At 42.3% G+C, this 25,189-nt stretch overlaps 1 protein-coding gene across 4 annotated transcripts in view; it reads right to left on the bottom strand.

Moving 5' to 3' along the window:
- Positions 1 to 25,189, bottom strand: part of aplp2 (amyloid beta (A4) precursor-like protein 2) — a 51,221-nt gene extending 26,032 nt beyond the window's left edge. For 2 of the 4 annotated variants that reach the window (XM_005735907.1, XM_013911591.1), the window contains exon 1: positions 24,856 to 25,189. In XM_005735907.1, the coding sequence (XP_005735964.1) occupies positions 24,856 to 24,927 (72 nt within the window). In that variant the 5' untranslated portion in view covers positions 24,928 to 25,189. The remainder of the gene's footprint in view (positions 1 to 24,855) is intronic. The other 2 variants (XM_005735908.2, XM_013911590.1) reach the window with 1 other exon arrangement.

Raw genomic sequence — 25,189 nt, forward strand, 5'->3', positions numbered from 1 at the left:
AAATTTGAATTTGAATTTGAATTTACCTGCTGGCCTAACAAATTCTTCTATTTGAAAAATTTTGTAGACTTTGCATGGTGAACTATGTATATTTTTACGCCGTTAAATCCAACAAACTGTTAATTGTTGAAAAGACAGCAACTAGCGAGGATTGACCTGAACAAAAAATTAAAGCCTGTTTGCTCTCCACCTGCTTTCTCAGAGTGCCTCAGGAGCAGAAAGGTGTAGAGGGGATAGTGACAGCCTGACTACAACTACAAGGTTGCCGTTGAAAAACAAGTGTTGGGTGTGTCTCGACACCCCTTTGACTCCCGCTTTATATTTAATTCTTCAAAGACAACAATAGCACTGTAGGAAGAGTGGAGGCAGTTAATACCACTGTGGTAAGTCTGCAGTCACATGCCAGTTTAGGAGCCAGACCTGCACAAAGAGCAGTGCAATGGAGGGCGTCTGAGAGCGCGAGAAGTGACACACAGAAAACTAGCTCCTTTGTGGTTCCTGTCTTATCCGTGTCACCTTTAGAAAACACACGGCGAAATGCACACTGCTACAGGAGACGTAGATTCCTTTGTTCTTGATTCAACATGTCGCACATTTTGGTCCAACTTTGAAACAGACAATTTTTGTTTGGTTGCGACTCAGCCTTGGACAGTCGCTCATCTGAATGTCATTTCCAGAGCAGTCAAGCACACAACTGGAGTGTCATTGTTCCAGTTCTTTATGTCATTCAAGAACGATGTGCTCTGTCAACCCACGAGGGCCAGCGAAATGGAGGTTATATGCAATAATATTTAATTACGTTCTTCAATCTCGATGTGATTCAACATGAAATAGAAGATCAGGCCACTATTTCATTTTTTAATTTTTACAGTACAGCAGCCGTTTGACTGTCAATTATTTTTGCTGATATTTATGATCAGGGTGTAAAAAAATCCTCATGTAATGTTATTGCTAATTCAGCTCGCTAGACCTGAAGGCTTTATGCAAACAGAAAAAACAGATTAGATTGCCTGGAGACATGAAATAATAGATTAATAAGTGGGATTAAAAAAGCTGAGCCTTCAGCATATTTTGAAGAGCAAACGGGAGCGTTGGATTGCACTGAAAATCATGCTGTCTTTTGAGATTTTGTTGGCATACACAAATATGCTTCGATACAAAATATTTTCTTTGTCATGCGTTACCACCATTGTGTGTGTGTGTGTGTGTGTGTGTGTGTGTGTGTGTGTGTCTCTATGCTGCTAAAATGCAAAAACAATCTGAATGTAATTTTAACTGCTGAGGCACACACCTCACGGACAAATAAACCACCGCGCCTAAAAAGTCATCGAGCCCTCTCATCTCTCATTACTGACTCACCGTGAGATGTTATACCGTGTAAGTGTGAACACCTGCTCCTGTGCGTAAGCTCAGCGAGAGGGGAGACAAAAGACGGCGAGAGGGAGTGGAAGCTGGAAAAAGGGAGAGGCGGTGAGACAGAGGAAAGCTCAGGCAAATTGGGTAAACAGCAGCAGGAAACATGCGCCGATTGGCTTATATCCCAGCTTCAAATATTATTCTCAAGTCAACGCAGACTGTAATGCAATAAAGAAGGTGGCGTGAACGCAGGAGAGACAGGCGCTTGTCAAAAGCTGTGTGGGTTGAGGATCATTCAGCTCGTTTTCACTCTTTACTCCAAACACACACCAGTGTGTGTGCCACCGCTTTCCCAGTCCGCCTCCTACACACAAACATGTTTTATTGGTCTGCTCTGAGAGCCGAGCCAAGTTCCACATAAAACAAGCTAAGACATGGCAGGGCATGTTGTGCTGTAACGCATGAAACACTGAATGAACACACAAACAATGCTCCTTTTTATTCCCGTAACAGATAAATATACCACAGATATTAGAGCCTGGCCCTCTAAGAACCAAGCTACACAAACAGAGTGTTTGTCGTTTGAAGGGTAAAACATGAGCGAGTTAAAGCATCTATATCTAGTCTACATTAAACCACTGTTTGCTATACATTGTGTACACATTTGACTTATTTATTGCTGTATTGTTACATAATTATAAAGAAACAGAGAAACACTTCTAATTCTCTTTTTGCTTCAAAATAATATATTTACAAGGTAAATGCTGAACCTAAGTGCAGTGAAATCTCTGTAAAAGATGAATCAACATAAATTTGCAAGGGACAAGATTTTGGGACCAGAAGCATGCTCTCACGGGGACTGTGGAGAAGAAAATAAGGATGATCGGGTGTTTTCTGATAATGATGCATGATGTAGCATTTTAAAATGTATCTGAATTCATAAGCACTTACTTGTGGCATATGGGAAAAGACATAAAGACATCCACTGTCTTCGCTGAAAGCCCTGAAAAACTGTCCTCCAGAGGATAAGTCATTAGAAGATAATTGATGGTGATTTTCTTTGCTCTGTGTCATTTCCCTTCTCTTTTTACCAACATTTCCTGTTTCGCCCCACTATTTCTATCATGTAATGACAAGAAATGCTGAAAATAATCGACATGACATGAAATGAAATAACAACAAGTCACAGAAACGGTCTAAATGGATTAACGCTTTACATTTACTGAGATGGATTATTTAAGTTCAGGCCATTATCAAGTCTGTGGAAGACATTTTCCCACTGTTTGATATGAAAGGGAGAAAATGATTTTCCATGCAAGCTCTGAAAAGGACTAAATAAAGCCCAATATCGGTAACAATGCAGATTGTGTGCAGAAATAAGAGAATAAGGAAGACGCAGCTAAGACAGCTGGCACAAAAACATCCCCCCAAAAAAGAAAAGAGAAAGAAACATTCCTTAATGAGGCTTCAGTAAGCCCCTGCAGGACCAGTGCGGGTCAATTATTACATGACCTACCACACAGCATCTGGGCAAAATCCAGAAGAAGCTAATCCAATCTATGTGTATGTGTGTGGTTGTGTGGTCTCAGGTTGACCTGTCAGGCCAGTATGCATGAAAAGCGTGTGAGCTCGGGACACACACTGAGAGAACAGTGGGAAAGGGGAGATGAATACATAAGAGTCATAATCTTCAAAACAGCAGGGTTCGCACCTCAGAGGTGATCCACCAAAGCAGTCACAGAGGTGCAAACTCTGAACGTGCCAAAACAAACTGTACACAAATTTCCTCCGTGACCAGACAGTCGAATAAACGGTGGAGCCTGGCTTCTCTCATAAACAGTTTCTGGTAATCTGCCCATGTTGTGCATAAAAACAGCTACACTGCAGTCAGCTCCAGTGTCAACTGTTCTATAAACTTTTCAGGCCTCACTGAGCGGTGGCAACCGGTCTAATTTTGGCAGAGGTATGGTGAAGCCATTCTCACAGTCTGGCCCCCTTTTAAAAGCAGCTCCAGTACGAGGCACCAGTCAGGATTTCTCATGTTCACAGAATGCTTAGCGTCCATGTGACTCTGCAGAGAAATGCCTGGCATCGTTAATCCACATAATCCTTCCCTCTGGTGACTTAATACTTAAACAAGATATGCAGTAGTGAGAAAGCTGCACTCACATGTACAGGAGGAAAACCTACATGGACAATATACAGGAACATAATAAATGTAATATTGATTTGAGATGTCTTATTGCTTGCAGTAAAATGTGTGACTGAGCAGCCATTGTTTCATTGTGCTAATGTGTGTGGGGGAGCAATTAAAGCACGTTTCTGTATTAGTTTCTATAACAGCCGTTAGTATGGCTTGTTTATTGTTTCTTTAGTTTGTTGCTTCTGTAACTGCATTTTCTTTGAAAGGCAAACATAATTCATTTCCCTTTAAACAATATGCAGTGGTTTGAGTCACTGATCAATAAATACTTTGCTCGGTGTCCAGATTTAGACATGAAAACACCCCCATGAACACGACTAATGAAAAGAAAACATTTTCAGAGAATTTCACTCGTACAGACGGATCTGTGGATAATGTTAGCTCGAAGAAAAGAGGAAGGAGACAGACTTTGGCATTTTTATCTCGTTTAAGTATCGACGGAGCAACTTATGCTGCACAGATCGAAATTTCAGCAGTGACATAAACGCAGATATTTTTCCAAACAAAGCGCTTCATTCGATTCACTTTGGGTGCCGCTGTGGACCGAGACAAGAATCAATGTAACGGACACAGACGTGTTCATGCCGACAGTAATTTGAAGTATGGAGGAGCATTCAGCCTCTGCTTACGTTTTGCCTATTTAGATTATGAGCTTAATGTGTGCAAAGAAAAGGGGGGTTAAGCTGTTTACCTGAGCCCACTGTGTTGGAGTAAGGTGACTATCACAATAAAAAAGAAATAATGACATGTGTTATAGGAATTACTGTTGGCAGCTTAGAGGAAACTGAATACATGAGGAGTAAGTCTGAGATTAGGAAAACACTATTAAAATGGATATGACAACTTAACAGGAAGTGGGTGACAGTTCAGGGATTAAAAACAAATGACAAAACTTTGATTTATTATCTGGAATTTACTGATTATTTATACCGAAAAGCTGGCAACTATTTCCCCTCGGTCTTATGGTCATGTTTTGCCAAAAGTTTAATTCAATAAGAAACACAGGAAATCGTTTTTTATGAGAAGTGTAAACCACGGAATCAAAATCAATATATATATATAAGCTAACTACTTTCATTAAGAACGTAACATTTATATTTCCTACACACACACACGGATACAAATGTAGCTGTGATTCCTGCCAGTCGTGAAGCCCATGGGAAGGCTGGGCGTGAGCCACTGGCACCATCACTACACAAACAACTCACCAGCAACAGATAACAGATGAGAGAGGGGGGGAGAGACTTTCAGCAGCACTGTGACAGTGACATTTTCCTACTGACCAAACACCTCTGCCACCTCCCACCCTCAAAGGGTAGACAGTAAAAGCTGAATAACAAAAGGAAAAAGGTGTCATGTTTGTAGAATTGGAATCCAAAGGGCAAACCCTCACTGCAATGCAAATTGGCTCCTCTGTCTGAGCAAAATGGCCTTTTGTCTTCACCATCTAAAGTGTCCTGAGACTACCCTAGAAGGAAATGCCCTATGAGTCACTGCCCCAAACCAACAGTGCAAAAAATGCATTTGCATTTCAGGGAACAGTTGATTCCAGTTAATGACATTCTCCCCTCTAAAGTCAAAACCTAAACATGTGAAAGTTGCACTTCTGCTTCCTCCTCCTTACACAGAAACATTACTCACTGTGATCTTCCTCTATGAGTATCCTTTTGTCCAACTACAAAGTCTGCATGTGTTTGAGCGAGTGAAAAAAAAAGAACAATTTTTGTGAAAAATATTTCAATTTGTTCTTCTTCAACATTGAAAAAGTCAAAAATACTTTGAAAACAAAAAAACTAAAGTACAACTGTTTTCAAGGAAAGTTTTTTTGCTCTTGAGTGTGTCTTTCGGTGTTTGTTAGAGTTTAAGGTGACAGGGAGATGCTTCACAGAGGACCGAACATAATGCTTCTAATCACTAGCGGTCACCTCTGTATGGTTCATTAACCTCCCATCATTCACAGCCAGACTGAACCGGACGTGAGAGAAAAGTCTCTTCCTTCTCCTTCAAACTGTCACATGGGAGCGGAAAAATACTCTTACCACACCCTTGAATTATCCATGACACACCAACCCCAACCCCAGCCTCAGATAAGACAGTCAGCTTATTAGTAATTCTCTATGCTCCACCTGTGCTTGATTGAACATGCCATTGATAATGAGACTGTGTGGGACTGCTTCAAAGTGTGAAAGAGTAAAAATACAGTCGTGTAACCATATGCATTTCATGTCTCGAGCCAGGAAAATGATTCAAATTTGACAATGAGTTGATCAATTAAGGAGAGTTCAAAGGATGATTGATCTCAGTGAGATGCAATAAGGACATTTTTACCTTTCTGACTCAAGATGTATCATCAATCCAATTTTCTAACAGCTTGTCCAACTATGACTGAGCCTTTCCACCCGGATATGTTCAGCACAAGGTTAAGACCGAGACAGACTCACATCTACAGTCAGTTTAAAATCACTACCTAACCCAGTATTTTTTTTTAAACTGTGAGACAGGAGTAAAAGTAGGTTGAAGAAATGTGGTTCATGTGCGTTGAGATTTAAAAAAAAAAAAAAAAAAAGAGGGGTAAAAAAAAGGCCTAGATGACGGTTTTGTGCTTGCTGACCTTTATCTTGCTGAAATTCGAATTGGATCCTTTATAAAAAATAAAAAAAAAGAAGAAGAAAAAACTTGGTTATTCCCACAAAAAGCCACCGAATACCATAACATTCATGTCTTTGGACTGTGGGAGGAAAGTGGAACACAGGAAAAAACCCACACAGGGAACAAGACAACATGCAAACTCTACACAAAAACCCCAGGTGATCAGCACGTTCAAACTTAGAACCTTCTGGTACTTGTTAGGTTGTTAACAAAATCAGTTGTTAGGTTCTGATTTTGAGCAGTCCGACTGGCTGCTAGCTTTGCATCTGGGATGTGTATGTTTTCATGTTTGAGTGTGCACGTGTGGATCTTCGGAGAACTCTGGTTTAGTCCCACGGACCAAAGACATCCATGCTAGGTTTACTGGAGGTTCTAAATTGGCCTTTAGCTCTGCAATGGACTGAGGACCAAAGTGTACCCTTCTCTTTGACCAACATGAGTGATTTTGTTCAGAGTGCGATACTCTCCAAAATATGAAATATTAGCAAAAATAGGGGGTTACTACACATTTGTTACATTAATAAACAGAAAATAAATATGGGTGTGAAAACCACATTGATATAGTAGAGCCGTTTTCCTTCTGCAACACTGCTCTACTATATAAACGTTATTTTTTATTGGGAAATTAAAATAATATGTTGCTACAAATGCGTCATTTTAATGGCTCATTGGTGAGTGTTTGCTTGGAAACATGATGACATCATATTTTATACTGATAAGAACTTTGAGGGGTCTAAGATGTACTCAACTTCCAAGATTTTGTGGACTATAGCAAAACACTTTAAAGTTATTTTTTAACTGCAAAGTAAAGTGTTCACTGGTGTTAATCTTCCACATGTTCTATGTTAAAACAGAGTTAACAGTTCCTGAAACGAGCCAGATTTGAGCTGAAACTCGGATCTCTTGCTCTGTAAGGCGGATATGCTTGATTAACGGAGATAAACATCAATGAGACTCTTTTGTAATTAAACTCCAGCGAAAGCACGCGCACTTCGCTGGTTACAGGCTAACAGTTGTGGTGATTGAGCTGCGCGGGTCCGCTTGTATGTCAGGGGGAGATAACATGGCCTCTCTCCAGCTTACAGCAAACGGACGTGAATAACGACTTGTTCAAATGTCTCGTCACTATGGAAACGATCTACAAAAGCATCCCAGCTATTCACACAGACGAACATTGGGTCTGCAAGAGGAAAGAGAGAAGAAAAGAAGGAGAAAGAGAAAGAAGGGAGAAAATGATGGGGTGAAAGATTGAAGAAGTGGAGCAGGGGAGAGCGAGGAGAAGAAAGCAGGGAGACAGATCATTAGAAGCGACAGAACGACAGGACAGAGACAAAAGAGGGTGGTTCAGGAAAAAAAAAGAGAAAAAAATAATGGATAAAGAGGGAATGAGGCCACAGTTACAAGAGACTGGCATATGAGCCAGTGTGGCAGAGAGGGAGAAGAGCTGTGAAGGCTGAGTGAGTGGCACTGGGGATAACACAACAATAACAGCTGCTCTGCCCCGTTTGGTGCATTCAGCAACACTCTGTCCTTGTGTGCAAACATGAAAATGACCCTCAGCTCTATAGGATTTTGCGCATTTTCCCTGGCGTTCACACATATACAGAGCAGACGTACAGTAAACAAAGCTATGTCTGTGCTCGGGACTCTCCTGAACAAAACAAAAAAAAAAAGTGCACTCATTGCCATGGCAGTGTGCGTCAGTCTGTTCAGCAATGCCACAAGCAGATACTGCACCAACTGCTGCTGGTTCCTTCTAAAATACTTACCAGACAGTGAGTCACGGCTTGACTTATGGGAGGAATCCTGATCAGGGGAGGTAAATACTAAACAGTGCTAGAGTTTCAGGACAACTGCATGCCACATACACTGTGACTTCAAGAGGTAAAAAAAACAACATATGAAGTGATTGATCTTAGCTGAGTTATTAGTTATTATTAGTAATGGTCAAGTGGCAACATCGGGGGCTTAAAAAAAGCCAGGGTGGAAGTGCAAAAAACTCCAAGCCTTAAAAACAATTGGTGATGTCATAGTAACCACATCAATCTTCGACATTTAGTATAAGGTAGCGCTAGAGGGACAAAGATCAATTTATCAAGACAAATGAATCCCAAACTATCCTGACTCGAATAAAAGCAGTTTATAAATTAGAGATGTCACAATATGTTGCCCATGATAGCACTGTTACAAGATACAGTGATGCTGCAACAACAGATAAATTACTAAACACTCATATCAACACCATCTGGGTAACTGAAGAAGAATAAATCACCCAAAACAGGCAAAAGGTAGGAATTTAGGTTTGGTTTTTTTAGTGTTTTCAATGTTTTTATTATAGTTCTAGCATGAGAGGTCATGATGTTGAGATACTGCAAGTCAAACTGTGAGGAGAGCTCATTTAGAGCACAAGTAGGTGTAAATACAAATGGATTTGATAATTCAAGCACTTCAAAATGAAGCGATGCAACAGCTGTATAGGATTGTGTCAGGTGCTGAATATACTGCACTGCTATTTATCATATAAAAAGAAATTTCTAGGTAAAACTGCAGCATCAGTGGGAAAGTCAGTGTTTATTCAAGTTTACAGTGTGGTTATACTATTTCTGCAATATGTGAAACGATTTAGAGGTGAAGGATTATGGGAAATAAGGTTGCAAAACAGGGCTGAGTTTGACTACATTCACATACATTAGCAAACATCCACCCACCTTTTGCTTATCCAATTCAGGATCGTGGGGGGACTGGGTGTATTTTAAATTAAATGGCTGTTGCAAATACAAATAAGGAAGAATAACTAGCTCATTAACTTTACCAAAAACATCATTACCACCACCTGTCAAACCTCCAAGCTGCCCACAAATGTGGTGATTTAACTGGAAAAAGATATTTGGATGCACATAAAGATCTGACTTTTACCAGATGTTCATTCCAGTTGAGAATGTTTTTAAATCTTTCCATGCTGATGTACGATTCCCTGACAGGAATGAAACTAAATTAGTCTGGACAAACATGTGTGAAAATGGAGGACCTGCAAGTCAGAGTATTTGTCTGTTGGCTTTTTGTGGTGAAAAGCCGATGACTGCAAAATCGCTTCAGCCATCAAAGTGAGAGCAAATTCAAATTCACATTGTGTCTGAATGCAGTCTGCTTTAAACTTTTCACAGAGTTAAAAAGATCCCAGGCGGGCTGACTTTCACAAAAGCATCACCACATTGCTTCACCCAGACTCTGTATGCTTAGCAGCCAATTTTAAGATTTAGCTGGTACTCTGACCATTTTTGCAGCTTCCTAATATATACAGTCACTCAATATCATTTCCAAATGTAGCACTGTCAAGCAGCTGGGACCCTATTAGTAGGCCTTCATAGTCACTTCACATTTTCAGTCAAAGCCTGAAAATGCATCTCTTCAAGATGAACTTCATGGCAGCCTCTCACTGCTCAATCATACAAATGCCATCTCTCTTTTTTCCCTCCTTTGCTTGCTATAAACTGCTCTAACAAAAAAAGAAGGCTGACATCTACTTCACTCATGTTTGTTTTCCTCTCCTCTCTTAAAGGATCACCGTATTGTCACAAGAATATTGCCTGCATGCTGTCACTCTCATCTCTGCACTCCTAACTGTATGCTCCTTGTTATCATTACCTTGTAATTATGCTACGTCTCATTTTAAGAGGTTGTGGACACAAGAGCCGACTAAAAGGCTGCCATGTAAATGTAAATGTAGGGAAGTGGAGAGATACTAGGCCAAGAGGAAAGAAAAAAATAAACACTGTTAATTAGAGCAAAGTACTTTTTTCCTTCCAGTCTTTTCACTGGGGAGAAGGTGCGTCTGGGCTATTTATATGCAGCTCCAGTTGGTGGGCCAGTGGGGTCTTGTCTTGCAGGCTCGCCCTGACCAATGGAGCTCATTCAGAGAAAGAAAATAAACACTCACAAACTTGATGAGAGTCGGTTGTTTTGTCAAGAGAAACGATCCTCATTAGGACTGCATTTCATTCGATGAAGTGTTACAACAGTGAGCTCAGAGTGGGATTACAACGGTGAAATAGATTTAAAGGTTCATTCGCTTGATAAAGAATTCTACCAGAAAGCTGATTAAAACAGGTAAAAACCTGCTTCTGTGACATTTACATTGCAAATAAGGTATTCAAAGTGATTCCAGCCTGCAATGGCATGTTTACAGGACAAGCAGGTAACGTGAGTTTATATAGTGAGTTACCTGATGTTATTGTAGGTAGTGTAAGAGCCGTGTGATATTTACATCATCATTTCATCAATAAATATAGGGAGTAGGCAGCATGGTGGCATAGTGGTTAGCCTCACAGCAAGAAGGTCCTGGGTTTGAATGCACCAACTGGTTGGGTGAAGGATTGTGGGAAATAAGGTTGCAAAACAGTCAGGGTTTTCCCCGTTTCTGTGTCCATTTTCCTCAGGTCTATGGCAGCTGGGGTAAGCTCCACCCTCCTGTAACCCTTAAGTGGATATGGGGAGGTGGATGGATGGAAATATAAGCAGCGTCAAACTCTGTGGTGTTATCCTGCCAGCTATCTAAAGCTAATCATGTGGTTCAAGAAGACATGATGTGTGTTGCCTCCTGCACGCTCTTTCCAGAGAGCCCTCTCAACTAAATCAAAGTAATTGCAGTAGTGAAAATCTATTTGCAGCGATCTATCTTCTGCTCTGTGCTACAGGTGAGAAAGGACAACTTCAGACAAAGTGCTGACTTCATTCTCCTGATATTGTCTGTGTTCATGTGGGAAAATGGCTAAAGAAACAGATCTAAGACTTTGAGTGCCTCTGAGATTAGAAAATACTGCCAAGGGTTTGTAGAAGTTCTCACAGCTGTGATGATTTTATCCTATCACTGCATTCATTTGGGAATCCGTGGTGAAAGGCCTTCTGAATGCAGAATGAATTTTTGTGGGTTTTTTAAATTTTTATCGCCAACGCCCACAGTGTTAGTACCCCCAGCTGTGCTGGCAAACTGAAATCGATAACAGGGCTGCATTGTGCATTGCTGCAAATCAACCTGTTTCTTTACTGTACACATGAACATGATCGATACATTCATGGAAATGCTGAGTCTGACTCTCTACACCATACATGAGTTGATAACTAATAACTAATACAAAGGTAGAATTTGCCTTTAGACAGTATGGTTAGATGGTCCGAGTGTATCAGAGACAAAAACACGAGTCCATGCAAAGTGTGCATCATGTATCCATAACCTGAGTCCAACAGGTTAACCAAAGGGACAAAAAAAAAAAAAAAAAAGGCCACTGATACGATTAACGTGTCCACTCTCTGACATCACAGGAAAAAGGTTTTCACTCCTCTCCATTTAAATCTTCACGCAGGCTTCCCCTGTAATACATTTTCTCACATGAGTGCTGTCAGTGCTGTGTGGTCACACCATCTTTCTCTCAGCTGTTATCTGTGGCACGTCAGACACACTGAGCTGCTGTTCAGATGCCCGTTTGTTCAGTTACTGATGGCTGACATGAGGATGCCTGCTGCATCCTGTGTTTTATTATTCTTTCATTGTGAGGGCAGGAGCTGCTGCTGAAGCAAGGCGAGCAGAGCAGAGCAGGAGGGAAATGAAGAGCCATTTCCACCACAGCCCCTCTTGACATAGATTTCAGACGGCATTCATCTCCCTGGAATATTTCTCCAACCCGTTCACCTCTCCGGCCCTATCAAACATTGCCTGAGGACCATCCACAACCATCATAATATTGCATTTGGTCTTCCCTCCTACCTGGTTAGATTAGCTACATACAGAGCAGATTGGTTTTTCTCTGGTGGATGAGCGGGAGGCAGCGAGCACAGTGAATGGAGCAGTAGATGGAGGAAGGAAGCAAATTTCTTTTGATTCTGCTTGGGGAGTAGAATTTGCAGTGCATGCTGCCAAATTTGGGAAGAAACACGTCAAGTGATTGCAAGGGGCTGACTACAGCTTCCTTGTTAGTCCAATCACTGTCAAGAGAAGTCGGGGAGGGAATACAGCAACAAAGAGGTGCTGAAGGCCAGAGGCAGGGCTGAAGAATGCTACTATTAGAGAATAAAACAGAGTCTGCCATCTATCGCAAAACCATTTCAATAATTATCCATCATGAAAAATTGATCTGCGTCTCTCCTGGGCTGGCTCATAAAGCACAGCAATGAGCTGTCACAATAGCTTTAAAATGGGAAATAAAGAGAGCGCCAGACTATAAATTGGTGATTGCTACTTAAGAGTCACAAGTCTTACTGTGAGTTTTTTTTTTAAAATAGGTAATTGAATTTAAGAATTTATCATTTTGTGAAAAACAGCAAAACATGCTGAAAAGTCTAAGATCCTTGATGTTTTGTGCACAGAAGGTGGGCATATGGATTAAAATAAGTTAGAGAAATTACTGGAAATAAGTCTGGTGCTGCAACGATCAAGTGATAATTACACCGAGGGCTTTACCCACAGCTTGTTGCTTAGCTGCGAGCTAAACAGGTGCATGATTGCATAAGTAATGTACCGGAGTTTAAACCATTTCTTCCAGGAAGAAGATAATTGCTTTTCATTTTTGCACCTAATGACTCAAGGACTGCGATGATTGAGGTCCATTTTCAGGTGAATTTATTGCAGCATCTTCACAGCTGCGCGGTATGCTGAGCATGCGTGTCTCTTCTGCAGAGCTCCTGTCACCACAATCACCCATTCTTCTCTTCTGCCCACTAAAAGCTCTCAGCATGAGCAATCCCTTCAATCCTTCATCCCCCTCCTTTCATCTCTTTTCACTTTGAGTGCTCTGGACAACTCTCTGCTAGCCTATCTCCTCTTCCCTCAGCCATCTCTATACATTTACCTCTCGGCCTGTTTTTCCCGCTCTGTCCGTATGTCTCACTCCCTCTTTGAGGCATGTGAGCTGGCGACCCTCTCAGCCCTCTCTATCCCAGCTTACGATCCACGTGTCCTGGAGCGGATTACATTCTTGACATCACTATGCCAGATGTTTATGACTAAAATAGACATAACATCTAACCTCACCACTAAGTCAAAAGAATGCATATATACTTGGCTTGACAGGAGGCTCCTCTGTTGTAATAATAACAACATTAATAATACGATTTATACAAAAAAAAAAAAATGTTTCTTTCCTCACAACTGCTTCCTTCTTGTTACTTACTGCTAAATTGACCATTTTCTCATGTTTTCCCTTCCCTTCAGATTCTTCCTCCCCTGTATATTCTTCTCCCAGCTCTTTCTCGCGAACCAGTGGAGATCAAATAGCCGACACGCTGTCCGGTGTAACATACACATTAGCATGATTAAACTGGCCATCGGCTGCGCATTTATTAAAAGCCCCTGTGTGGGAAGTGCTTTTTAGTCAGTGAGTTGAGTAAACATGGATGGGCTGTGTGTTTGCAAGTGTCATGTGTGTGGTTAGCCTAGTGGCACCAAGGCGGACAAGTTAATGAGTTAATGCAGGCTTTTTGTGAGGGATTTGAAGTCATGTTATGAAGCGATAGCTCAGTTAAAAGTGATAACCAGGCACGGAAAAGCAGGTGGTGGGGAGGACTCCAGAAGTGGCTTCACGGGAGATTTGGAGCTTAGGCAACTGTTAGACGTGGCTCAGCTTGTTTTGAACTATGTGCCTGTGTTTTCCACAGGCCACTTTATGTGGATGCAGACTCTTCCCCTACTTTGTACTGCACTCTCAGCAGTTTAAAAGGGGAGGATTAGACACAGGAGTGTGCCTCCTTCTCGTCTGCTAGAGCATAGTCACCTAATCTCTCATGCTGAGGAGAGGGGATTTTGGAAAAATGACCTGTGCTCCTTCACTTTCTTTAGCTTCTCTTCTTTTCATGTCCTCCAAGTTGAGTGAAAACACAACTGGATCTTTCCTTCCTACCTTGCATCCTTCCTTCCTTTCGTCACTCCCACTCTTGCCTTTTCATTTTTCTGCTGGATGACTTCATGCTCATCAGCATGCAGCACCACACCGCTGCTCCTCAGAACCAGGGAGGCTGGCAGACAGGCAGGCAGACTTGTCAATAAAGGAACCAGTAACAGGGTACCTCAGCAAGGCCTCCAGCCCTGTCACTGATGTCTTTCTCAGCTGCCTGAACTCCCTCAATTAATGAGCATGTAATTGTTGAGCAAGCAGAAGAGAAACTGGGGAAGTGAGGAGGAAAAAGCAGCTATGAGGTGAGAGGTGCAATTGACGAGTAGTATATTGAGAGGAGAGCCGGGTGAAGGAAGCACAAGGACGGACTGTTCTGGTGAACAAAGTAAGACATAAAATAGCCAATTTGTCCAAAATGTGCGGTGCAGTAGAGAAGAGAGCAGAGGAAGAACATAGTGTAGTGTCTAAATCAGAGGGCTGGCGGGGGGAACGGTGCTCAGCATGAGCCGACCTTGACAGCAAGCAGCTTCAAGGGCAACATGGAAATATCACATTCGCTCGCTATAATGCAGCCATGAGTTGCGGTGAGGCCATCCTGGGGCGGGAGTGCAGCCAGAAAACTGCTGGAGAAAGGAGGAGATCAAGGGCATGTAGCAATGTTTCCAAAATGTGTGACAACAGGAAATGATAGCAGCTTACAGATTCACGGTGTATGAGGAGAAGGTTGTTGACCTGTCCAGTGATACCAGGGATTTGACTCTGATGCCACAGCCAGTTTTAACATTGTGGGGTTCAGTATTAAGAAACCAAATGAAAAATGCAAACGTCAAGTAGCCTGCCCCGTTTTACTCTGACATCCAGTAAATAGCAAATGGTAGCATTTTGACTACAGGAGCTCCCCCACAGGAGAAGAGACCTTTCCAGCTGACAAACCTGGTTATAAATAAAGTCTAAATGATTAACCACCCCAAAACATCCATGCTTTCTAAAGGATCAGAAAAGTTCAGGGAGAGGTCGGCTATGCTAAATGTCACTGATTAGTCAAGCGCAGTGGTGCTGAAAGCGGTTGTGTTGCTGGTCAACAACAATGAAACAGCCCAAGAGGTTTTACAACCAACAAAATTCCAGCACTTTCCCTGAAGACACCCAGAGAAGGTATTTGAAGACTGACCAGCTTAATGTTTGTGACTTTTAGCACTGCTGTTCAAATGCAAATCCCAGATCTGAGTTAATTGGACTCCTCTCCATCACTTTGTCACAAAAGTTAGAGAACAAAATACAACTTTTCAAATGAAGTCATTTTATCATACAAAATATCAAATGTTCATTTTCCCAAATGTGGAGCACTGACAGACCAGCAGTCTGAATCTTACTCACAGGAACATTATCATCAATGAACTGCGAGACAGCCTTCATCATTCTCATATTACAAATTTACATGTACCATAAGCCCTGAGGATTTCATGTTAAAATGGATTTTCAAGAGAAAGAAAATATTAAAAGTCCTACATTTTATATTAAATTCATTTTTCGTCACTTACTGAAGTTGTATTGTTTTTCTCTCTAACTCATGCTATTTGGAGGCATGCTATGGATGGCGACTGAGTTTGACTTTGGCCGCGGCATGCAGTGTCACTCTCCCATGACCACCCAAGCTGACTTTAAATGAATCTGTGCTCTGATTGCAGAGCTCCCTGCCTCTCCTACTCCCCTGCAGATCCTGAGCAGTGGAGCAGAGACACAGCCCACACGTCTGTATTAGCCTGCGCAGCTCCAGGCAATGCAAGGGAGGCCATCTTTACCAGGGGAACATGATGGATGTAATATAGATATGCTTATCTGTCATTAAGCTCTGCTCTGCCCTCCCTCGGCCTCTCAGCAGGGGGAGAGCAAAGGGATTTCAATCAGACTAGTGAAGATTATAACTCTAGTGAGACGTGCTGAGGCCAAAAGCTAATCAGTCATGTCCCTATAGAGAAGGCACATACTTCACAGCAGGAGCATCCATCTCCAAGCCTGTCTACTACTCGCTTTTTGTCAACTGTCTGACCTTGCTTTGCCACCTCCTGTTCCTTTCCCTGCAGTGTACGGCCCGTCAAACCCTGCTGCGGTATCCTGCTACTTGTCTGGGTGAGATCCCAAAGCTAAATCAGCACAATGACAAATAGTATGAGGCTGACAAATCCCTTTGCCCTCACATGACTGGGCCGCAGAGCCTGCCTGTCAGCTCCAAGCACCTCAATAATAGCGCACTGATTCTAAATATGAAACATAAGGATGGGATGTGATGAACACTGAGGGGAGTGGTTGGAGGGAAGGTGGGGAATGGAGGAGGTGGAGTTTGCTGAAGGCAGCTAGCAGCTCACAAGGCTCTATAATTAGCTGCAGAAGATCAAATGACTTTTAATGGGTTTGTCTGAAAACAGCAGACTATTTCAGATTTCTGCTCGGAGCCATATTCATATCTCATCAAACTAATGGAATTCTCTAGAGAGCTTGATTGGGATTTATCTCAGATCAAAATGGCTGATTGAGGTGTGCAGCAGAAGCATTCATTAACTGCAGTTTTGTAATGAAAAAGAAAAAAAGTCCCATTTCAGGCCAGAAATGCATAAAATTGAAATGGCTCTAACAAAAAAAATTTAATTTACACATAATGTCAAACAAAAGTCCTCCAACTTGTGATCTGACAGCACTTCTAAATTCACGGCTTGATGCGCAGTCATTGTTGCTTCAAGAGTCATTTCGCAGTGGGCTGATAGTAACTCTTGTAACAGATAATGGAAACCTATACTGGTCATTGGTTGGAGAATTAAAAAGACAAATACTACCAGGATAATAAGAGGGTCAAAGCTTGGCTAATATCAGATCTGGCTGGATGCAAGTTGGGTACCGAATGCTAAGTATACTTCCTAAAAATCAAGCCCAGAGCATGCAGCAATACCCAGTAACACACACTGTGAGCAGCAATGAATAGGCTCAGGGGACTTTTCAGTGCAGGAACAATTTGCTGATTAATTGAGTAACTTACCAACAGAATACGAACTGCAAATTTTAGTTTAAAAAGGCCAGCTTCACCAACATGAGGATCTGCTGCTTTTCTGTGTTTAATTATAAATAAACTAGAATACTGCTTGACAGAACAGGCATCTTATTAGGGCAGGGGTCAGCAACCTTTAACACCCAAAGAGCCATTTGGACCAGGTTTCCACGCAAAAGAAAACACTGGGAGCCGCAAATACTTTTTGACATCTAAAATGAAGATAACACTGTATATATTGTTTTTTTACCTTTATGCTTTGTGTGAACAACTAAGGTGTGTTGCTTATGAAATCCATGAAGTGCTACAGAGAAAATTACATTTTATTTATGTAATTAACACATTTTGAACTCCTAAAGAACAAAAGGAAAGACATCCAGCTGAACTAAAATGATCCAAACAAAAACTGTTGTGGCGGGGCGTGGTCGGCAGCGCCGCTGCAGGGGAGACGGACGCACCTGAGCGGCACCCGCAATCACGCCTCGCCGCCTTAACGTCTGTGCTATCTATGCTGTTGTGTTGGTATGTGTCGGGCTGTGAGCTGCAAAGCTACAGCCGGCTGTATGCGTACAGCAACCGTGTGTGAAAAGTGGTCAATAAAGAGATGCTGAAAAGCATGTTCATGCAAACATCGTCGGGTCTGCCGTGATATGTTTACAACGACACTTCTGTTCCTGAACCTCTGCGCACAGCGTCTGCAAATCGGGCTGTACGAAGTCACTTTCATCTTTACGCAGGACTGTAAGCTGTCATCTGTGAGGCGTGAGCGGTGTTTGTTTTTAACATAGTTCACGGTGGAGAACAGCTGCTGACATAATGTGGATCCGAAGATCCGTAACTGGCCTACCTGGGGTTGAAAGTCTCGATAAAGGCATGGCGTTTCGCCGGGTATACCGGCTTCCGCGAGCGTGACGCTTATTTTGAGCGATGAAAACAATAATAGAATACAATTTTATTTTTATATTTCAATATTACAATAATCTTCCAATTTAGAACTACAAGTTAAAAAATAACTAACATAAATAAAATACACTTCAGATTTATTTTCCCAAACCACGCGGAGCCGCACTATAAGGACTAAAGAGCCGCAGGTTGCCGACCTCTGTATTAGGGCATTGTGAAAGAAATATGATTTGTAAAGACAAGGTCAATTCGTTCAAAATGAAAATTGAAAAACACTGAAAAATAATCCCCATTCACAAGTCTGTCCTTTTGCCTACCTGACCCTGTAAAATAAACATATTCCTAAAAATATTTAAATGTAAATATCCCTTATTTCCAAACTACACTACATTCCCATGTTTTAGCCTGTCCTTAATCTATACAAACACACAAAAATATATCATTTATTCCCATTGTCAGGGCAGGGAGGGGATCGGCAGCCTGTAGCTCTCCACCATGCATGAAGAACCATTACTGAATTAATTGCAGTGCATGAATATAGGAGCAGAACACATAATTATGGGGGCGCAAAACTCAAAGGAAAAATGTTTTTCTGTATTCGATCAAAGGAAAAAATACATCTCATGCTTCAATGCCAGGTTTTCCCTTTTCACCTTCTCTCTTTTATGGGTACAATCTTCCCTTGTTATGTCTTAGTCCCCAGGGGAGCATCCTACAGGGCTGCTGTTTGTCCTTGGCCACATTCTCCTTGAGAAAGTGCTATATCAGACTGGTTGCTAACAGGGCCGTCACAAAGCTCGAGTACCAGCGATGGCGACGGCGGCAGCAGAAGCAGTAGCACCCGAAGCAGGCCTCTCTCTGGGGGTATATAGTTACACTGCAATGCTTCTATCTCTTACTGTTCTGACATTTTCATCTCTTTACACACACAGAGGAGGGGAGGGGGCAAAAAAAGGATAAAAGAAAAGGATGAAGTCTGTGCTGTCCTTGGTTTCAATTTGGATGATAGCATTTCTACTACAGGCACAGAAGCAAAGTGGGAAGAGATATGTAGGAAGCCCAGTAAGCAGGAAGACGGACAGGGAGGGAGCTGGAACTAGCATGCTCTGTTTTCCCTGGCAGCGGGTGGAGCATTTGTGCAGTGCTCTCAGCAAAACAGAGCACTATGGCAGCAAAATAGCTTGCCAGTCATTCAGCCTGCTTATCAAGACAAGACTACCACCTTTCCCCCATTAACCAATCAAAAAAAGGCACTCTGTGCTTATACCTGTGCATGCAGTTTAAGTTAAGAGAAAAACCTTATCAAATGGGACCCAAGCCATCCCAAAACAACAACAGAGCAGTCACTGTGTCTGTGATCATCCCCATCATGCCCCAAAGCACGTTCAATGCGACACCAAGACACAACACACCAAAAGATATGACCTCCCAGCATGCTGCAAGCACACACCGTGGAAAATAATGACAGACACAAATATAGCCACACACAAAAAAAGAAAAACAGACCAGCCCACAAGCTCTCTCACACACAAATAAAGAAACAAAAAATGGCATCCAAGAAAAGACATCAATTATGATTGAAGTTTGGAAAACTAGGTCTGATTTCACTCCTCTTGTTTGCCAAGAAACAAAACACAGTTGAAGATGGGTTCAAACAGATTGAGGAGGGGGGGGGGGCAGAAAAAAACAAAACAAACAAAACAAAAACAAAAAACACACCCCTTGAGTAATTTTTGCTTTTACATGTTGTGATGCAAATGAACATGCAAACAGCAGGAAACAATGCCTGGCACACAGTTAAACTGGCTCTTTGATTCTTTGCTGCCTGCCTCTATCTTATCCCACTGTGTGCAAGTAAAAAAAGAAAAGAAAAGAGGAAAAAAAAACCCAGACAAATCAGTGCAGAGGCCTCGCTCGCGCCTGCACATGACTCACTGATCTGCACACCTGAATAAGACCAGGAGCGAGGGGAGGGGACAGTAGACAAAGTCCTCCTCTCATATGGACAAGCAGGGACTAAGGGTGAGACAGGTGGGGCCATAAGCACAGACACGAGTGCACTGTAACTCATAGATAGCACACCAGATATTTTATTCATGGGAAGAAAATTTCAAGCAGCAAGAGTGACTCACTGAGCTACGGGGACACAAACACACACAAACCCACGTTCAAACCGAGTAGGGGGTTGACAGGGTTTATCCAGCCCACACTGACTGACTTCTCTTTGTCAAACAGAAACTACATTAAAAAATAAAGTCCGAAATGGCAGGGCTCCTTTAAAACGGATTAAAAGGCATGTGTTTGTCTGCTGAACTCGCCACAGTGTATAGTTACTTTCAGTGCTATCACAGGAACAGAGCTGCTCACAGCACAATAAAGTGAGGCCTTTGGACTTCAGGCTATGCATTCCTGAGCACTGTGGCATACAAACTGACATCTTGGCATCTGTGCTGAGCCAGGCTATTGTTGAGAATACACAGACACAGGTGTAGTGCCGTTCACCTTGGCTGCATATACATGGGGTAGATTGTTATGGCTGTGCAGATTGTCCTACATATGGCAGAGGGCCTGATGCAACTTAAGTGATGTGCAGCCATGGGTGTCTTGATTTGAACCCACTGACTCCGAGCCAAGTCCCCATCGCCCAGGATCTCTCACCGAGAAAAACTGACTAAATATGTGATGAGCAGAGCTGCAAGAGGACTCGGGTGCACAAACACACACCCACACGCAGACACATTTCCAGTTGCAAAAAAGAAAAAAAGACAACTCTGCTCACTTTGGATAATTAGGGCGCACGCAGAGCCTCGGAGACAAAGCCTGGCATCGTGAGAACAAGGCTCGCCTGATGAGGCCTCTCTATTTAAATCCTCGGGATGAGCCGCGAGTGTGTCTGTCGATGGAATCGCTCCAGGAGACATGCACAAGCTTGGAGGAAGAATCAGCCAAGAATCAGGCAGTGAAAAGAAAGACGGAGAGACAGACGGAGACAGAAAAGTCTAGATGAACCGAGTGGCAGGAAGGTATCTTTGAGGAAATGAAAGGTTAGAGATTAAGGGCTTAGATTCAATCAGACATACCTTCCTACTGTTAGCCATAGAGCAGACTTCAGTGTTGAGCGAACGCCACTGATATTACACACAGGTGACTCACTGTTTTCTGTGCCACTTTGAAGTCAGTTTGCCTCTGCAGGGTGTGGAAATGAGGGTCTCACTGTGTGGGCGAGTGAAATCAGTGAGCGTATGAGTGTGTGTTGGGACAGGGTTTCTGGGATTAGTACCGTTCCCTTTGCAGATCTATAAGCACCCAGTGTTTCTTGTCACTAAGAGGATTCTTGGGATACGGGGCTGTCCCAACAATTGAAAGCAAGGTTTTAGGTGCTAATCTACAAATTCAAGGGCGGGTGAGGCTGATGCTCTGCTGATGGAGCACATGTCACCGCCTTCACCTTGACTGACATGGCTGAACGTGGAGGTCAAAAAGGCAATCTTTACAGCTTACAGAGCAAAGAAAAGCACCAGCCTATGGAAGGCTTTAACTGTGCTCCACCACCCACTATGTTATATTGACAGATCATTATCAAATGCAAATGCTCCCAGATAAAACATTGCCAGCAGTCTTTGTCCTTATTTCTGCTGGGCATCGAGATCCCCTCTGTATGGTAAGGACACCCTGGGTTGTCTCAGGCTATTCAAGGACACACAAAAGGCCTTCATAGGAAATCATTCAAGCCTGCTAACAGACAGCTCCATAGCTCCCGCCCCAACAATCACAACCAAGTGGGGGCAGTCATTCACATGCAATTGTTCACTATCAGCCCATATCCAGAGCAAATACACTTGAAAGCACACTTTAATATCAGCTTGCCTATAAGCACGCACACAGGCTTTGGCTTATGAGAAAATATTGTTGAAAGAGGAAAAAATCTTCTCTCGATTACCTCTGCTCGTCCATTCCTCTAAGGCTATTCTGACTAATGCATGTTTGTAAACAGAGTTTTGCCAAAGTCACTCTACTAGCATGAGTTAGCACTGCTGTCTCTTCCATACAAGTTCTGTCTTGCCTTGAGCTTAGAAACATGATGATGTATCTGATGCTACAGGCCAGCTGGAAGGAAACACTAACATTTTTTAATGACAGGCACAAAAATGTGATGTGGTGTTGCATAACACTACATTTTACACTGTGTGCGTTGTGATAATCACTGTTTGCTAAGTAAGTAGAGAATAAAATGTACTGAATGTAATAGCTGTTCCTGATATTCTGTATTCTATTAATCCAGTGGGAGCTATATTGGCGAATGCCTGTGTGTGATGTAATTCTCTGGGTAAACCTGCTTCTCATTTCCAAATTATCTCCAGAAAAGATGCAGCTGTTCACTCATGATTCTCCACAAGTGAGTGAAATTTAAATAAAAACCCAGATTCTTGTTTTTTGGATCTGAAATGAAACGGTCAAAAAACAAAACAAAACACACACACACACAAAAAAACAAACCTCACTGCAGTAAACCCTGCAATACAGAGATGGCCAGATGAGAAAGCTAACCTACAGCTGAAGAAACAAAAGCTCACAATCTGCCACTCTCACAGGTATTCAACAAAACTAAACTGTTTGCACAGCTGAAGTCAGCAGGCTACTCCCGAAACACGAAAAAGGCGGAATTACAAAACGAGAGAGCAGTTTGGCAATCACAGCAGAAACAAAATGAGGAACAACGGAAGGTGAATACTGGATAAAAGGGGAAAACCATGTCTGACAAATGGTCAGTGTGATTCTTAGAAGCTTGACAATCACAACGGAAAAGAAATGAGGAACAATGGAAGGTGAGTATTGAGTGAGAGGGCCAACAACCATGTCTGAGCAACAGTGAGTGATTCTTAGAAGCTCTCAGTGGCTTCAGCTACCTTAGCTGTGCGTCCACAACCTCATTAGCATTGCCCAATCTCCACACACCAGCGACTCCACTAGCAAACAAAAGCAGCGGTGAAAAGGAGGAAGATGACTGCTTGGTTCAAACTACTGATATTTATATTGAAAGGGCAAAACAGCTTGACTTCATTATTGTGTCTGTTTAGATACACCTCAGTGTTCAACTCAATTCTTAGAAAAAAGCTAACCTTTGTGAATATGTATTTTACCTTAATAAATTGAGCTGTGAGCTGATGTTGATCCTGAATAGTCAGATCATAAATTGAATAAATACATTGTAAAATATTTATCCCTTGGGGTTTGTCATCTTATTTCTTCAGCTCTAAGGCATTTTTATTTCTGTTTTACCTAACAGCAGCATAGTTTGGTTCAATATCAAATCTTTTTCTTTGTGAAGAAAGTGTATTTGCAAAGAAGGCAGGTGCAAAAACAAATATGAATATCCATATTCTGTCCATGCAGTGTTTTACTGCAATAATCCAACAAAGAAAAAAGGCCCGTCCTCCAGGACACCCATCGATTAAACCACAGGAATCCTCAGCATGTGCATTACAGTCAAGATGCAGAGCAGCTTCCATAAATTTCTGAATTTAATCTGGGTGACTGATCAGGAAATTCACTGATTTCATCCATTAATCATCTCAGGAGAGTCTGTCCTGTATCGATCAGCACGTCCGTGTGGTTAGTAAGGCTGACTGAGGAGGCAATCATTGCAGAGGGGAGAGGTCTTTGTAGAGTGTGCAGCAGCATAGATTTTGTTGGGGACATAATAACCATTATTTCCCCACACACAATGCCAGCCAATACTGCCTCAAAATGGCCGAGGTTTTTTTTTTTGGGTCGCAAATACAGGAGAGAGAAACATTCCCTGCTAAATACAAGTGCCAGGAAAAGATAACTCGTTAAAATGTTTTGTCATGGTTGCTTCCACAGTAAGCAGCAATACTTATGCTTAACCTCTGAGGGGGAGGAGGGTGGTGGGGCTGTTTGCTGTGAAAATGGGTGCATTGTTATCCACTGACACACACGTCTGACACTGCAGGCATCACAGTTTTGGTGAGCCAGCAGGAAAATAGGACATCACGTAGATAAGTGTGCAAGTGTGAGAGCGTGAGTGCTTGAACAAGGAGACCAACAATTGGACCATTTGTGTCAAACATATCAACTACTGAGAGGTAATTCAGTGCTTCTAAATATATTATCCACTCTATAGAGCACGAACTCAAGTCTGCTATAAAAGGTGGACATCCTGTTGACACAGGAAAAGCTACAATTAAAATAGACTGCATAGGTAAAAGGATTCCCTTTTCTGTAATATCGTCTATACATTCATGACGTACAGCAGGCTGCATGACTGTGTGTGATCCAGTGCAGAGGTTCTATGTTTCCCTAAATGCCTGACTAAGCACCAATTGTCTTTCGTTTGATCTCTGCACCAAATCCTGCTATAGTTCTCGTTATAGGACATTTGAGCCCCACGCTGGTCAACTCGCCAATAAACTGCAATCAGTGCATCAGAATGAAGTAAAGGAAGTAAACTGAGTAATATTTAAGTAGTTTTAATATGTATGAACACAAGGCGAAGCATTTGCAACTATAAAAAAAGCAGGTAACAAAAATTTCATAAACCCTTTCCTCCCTGCTGAATTCATTCCGCTACCTGTGGGAATCCGAGTGTGGAAGAGAAAAAGTCTTATCAGTATATTTCACATCAACCAAGGTAACATAGTGTATTCATTAGAAGATCGGCAAAGCTTAGCCGTAAGTATCTCATGCGAGGACAGGGCAAAATAATCAGCTTTTGCTTGAGGCTACCACATTGGTCTTTGGATCTTAGACTAACCTGGTAGGCCTACACAGTAAATCAGGAAACATTTCTTCTCACATACCTCAATGTAGCCGGCCAACGTTGGAACCACAATGCCCAAAATAAGGACAGATATCGCTGGGACCGAACCCATCTTCCAGGATCTCGGATAATGCTACTGTAAATAACTTATATCCTGTGAGCTATTTCTGTAAGGTGACCTCCGAGAGAATAAAGACCAAATCAAGTCCAGGGAACAATCTGATGATCAGACTCCGACGAGCGAGACGAGTCCTGCTTCGCTTGTTTTGTTACCCGAGCTCGACAGAAAACGTTGGAGGGGGGGCTGACTGTCGCTCTCCTCTGGAAATGTGGATTGTGTGTCTGTGGCGCGGCTGATCTGCCCCTGCTGCCTC

This window comes from Pundamilia nyererei, unplaced genomic scaffold, assembly GCF_000239375.1.
Source record: "Pundamilia nyererei isolate P.nyererei 1_Seehausen unplaced genomic scaffold, PunNye1.0 scaffold00066, whole genome shotgun sequence".
NCBI lineage: Eukaryota > Metazoa > Chordata > Actinopteri > Cichliformes > Cichlidae > Pundamilia > Pundamilia nyererei.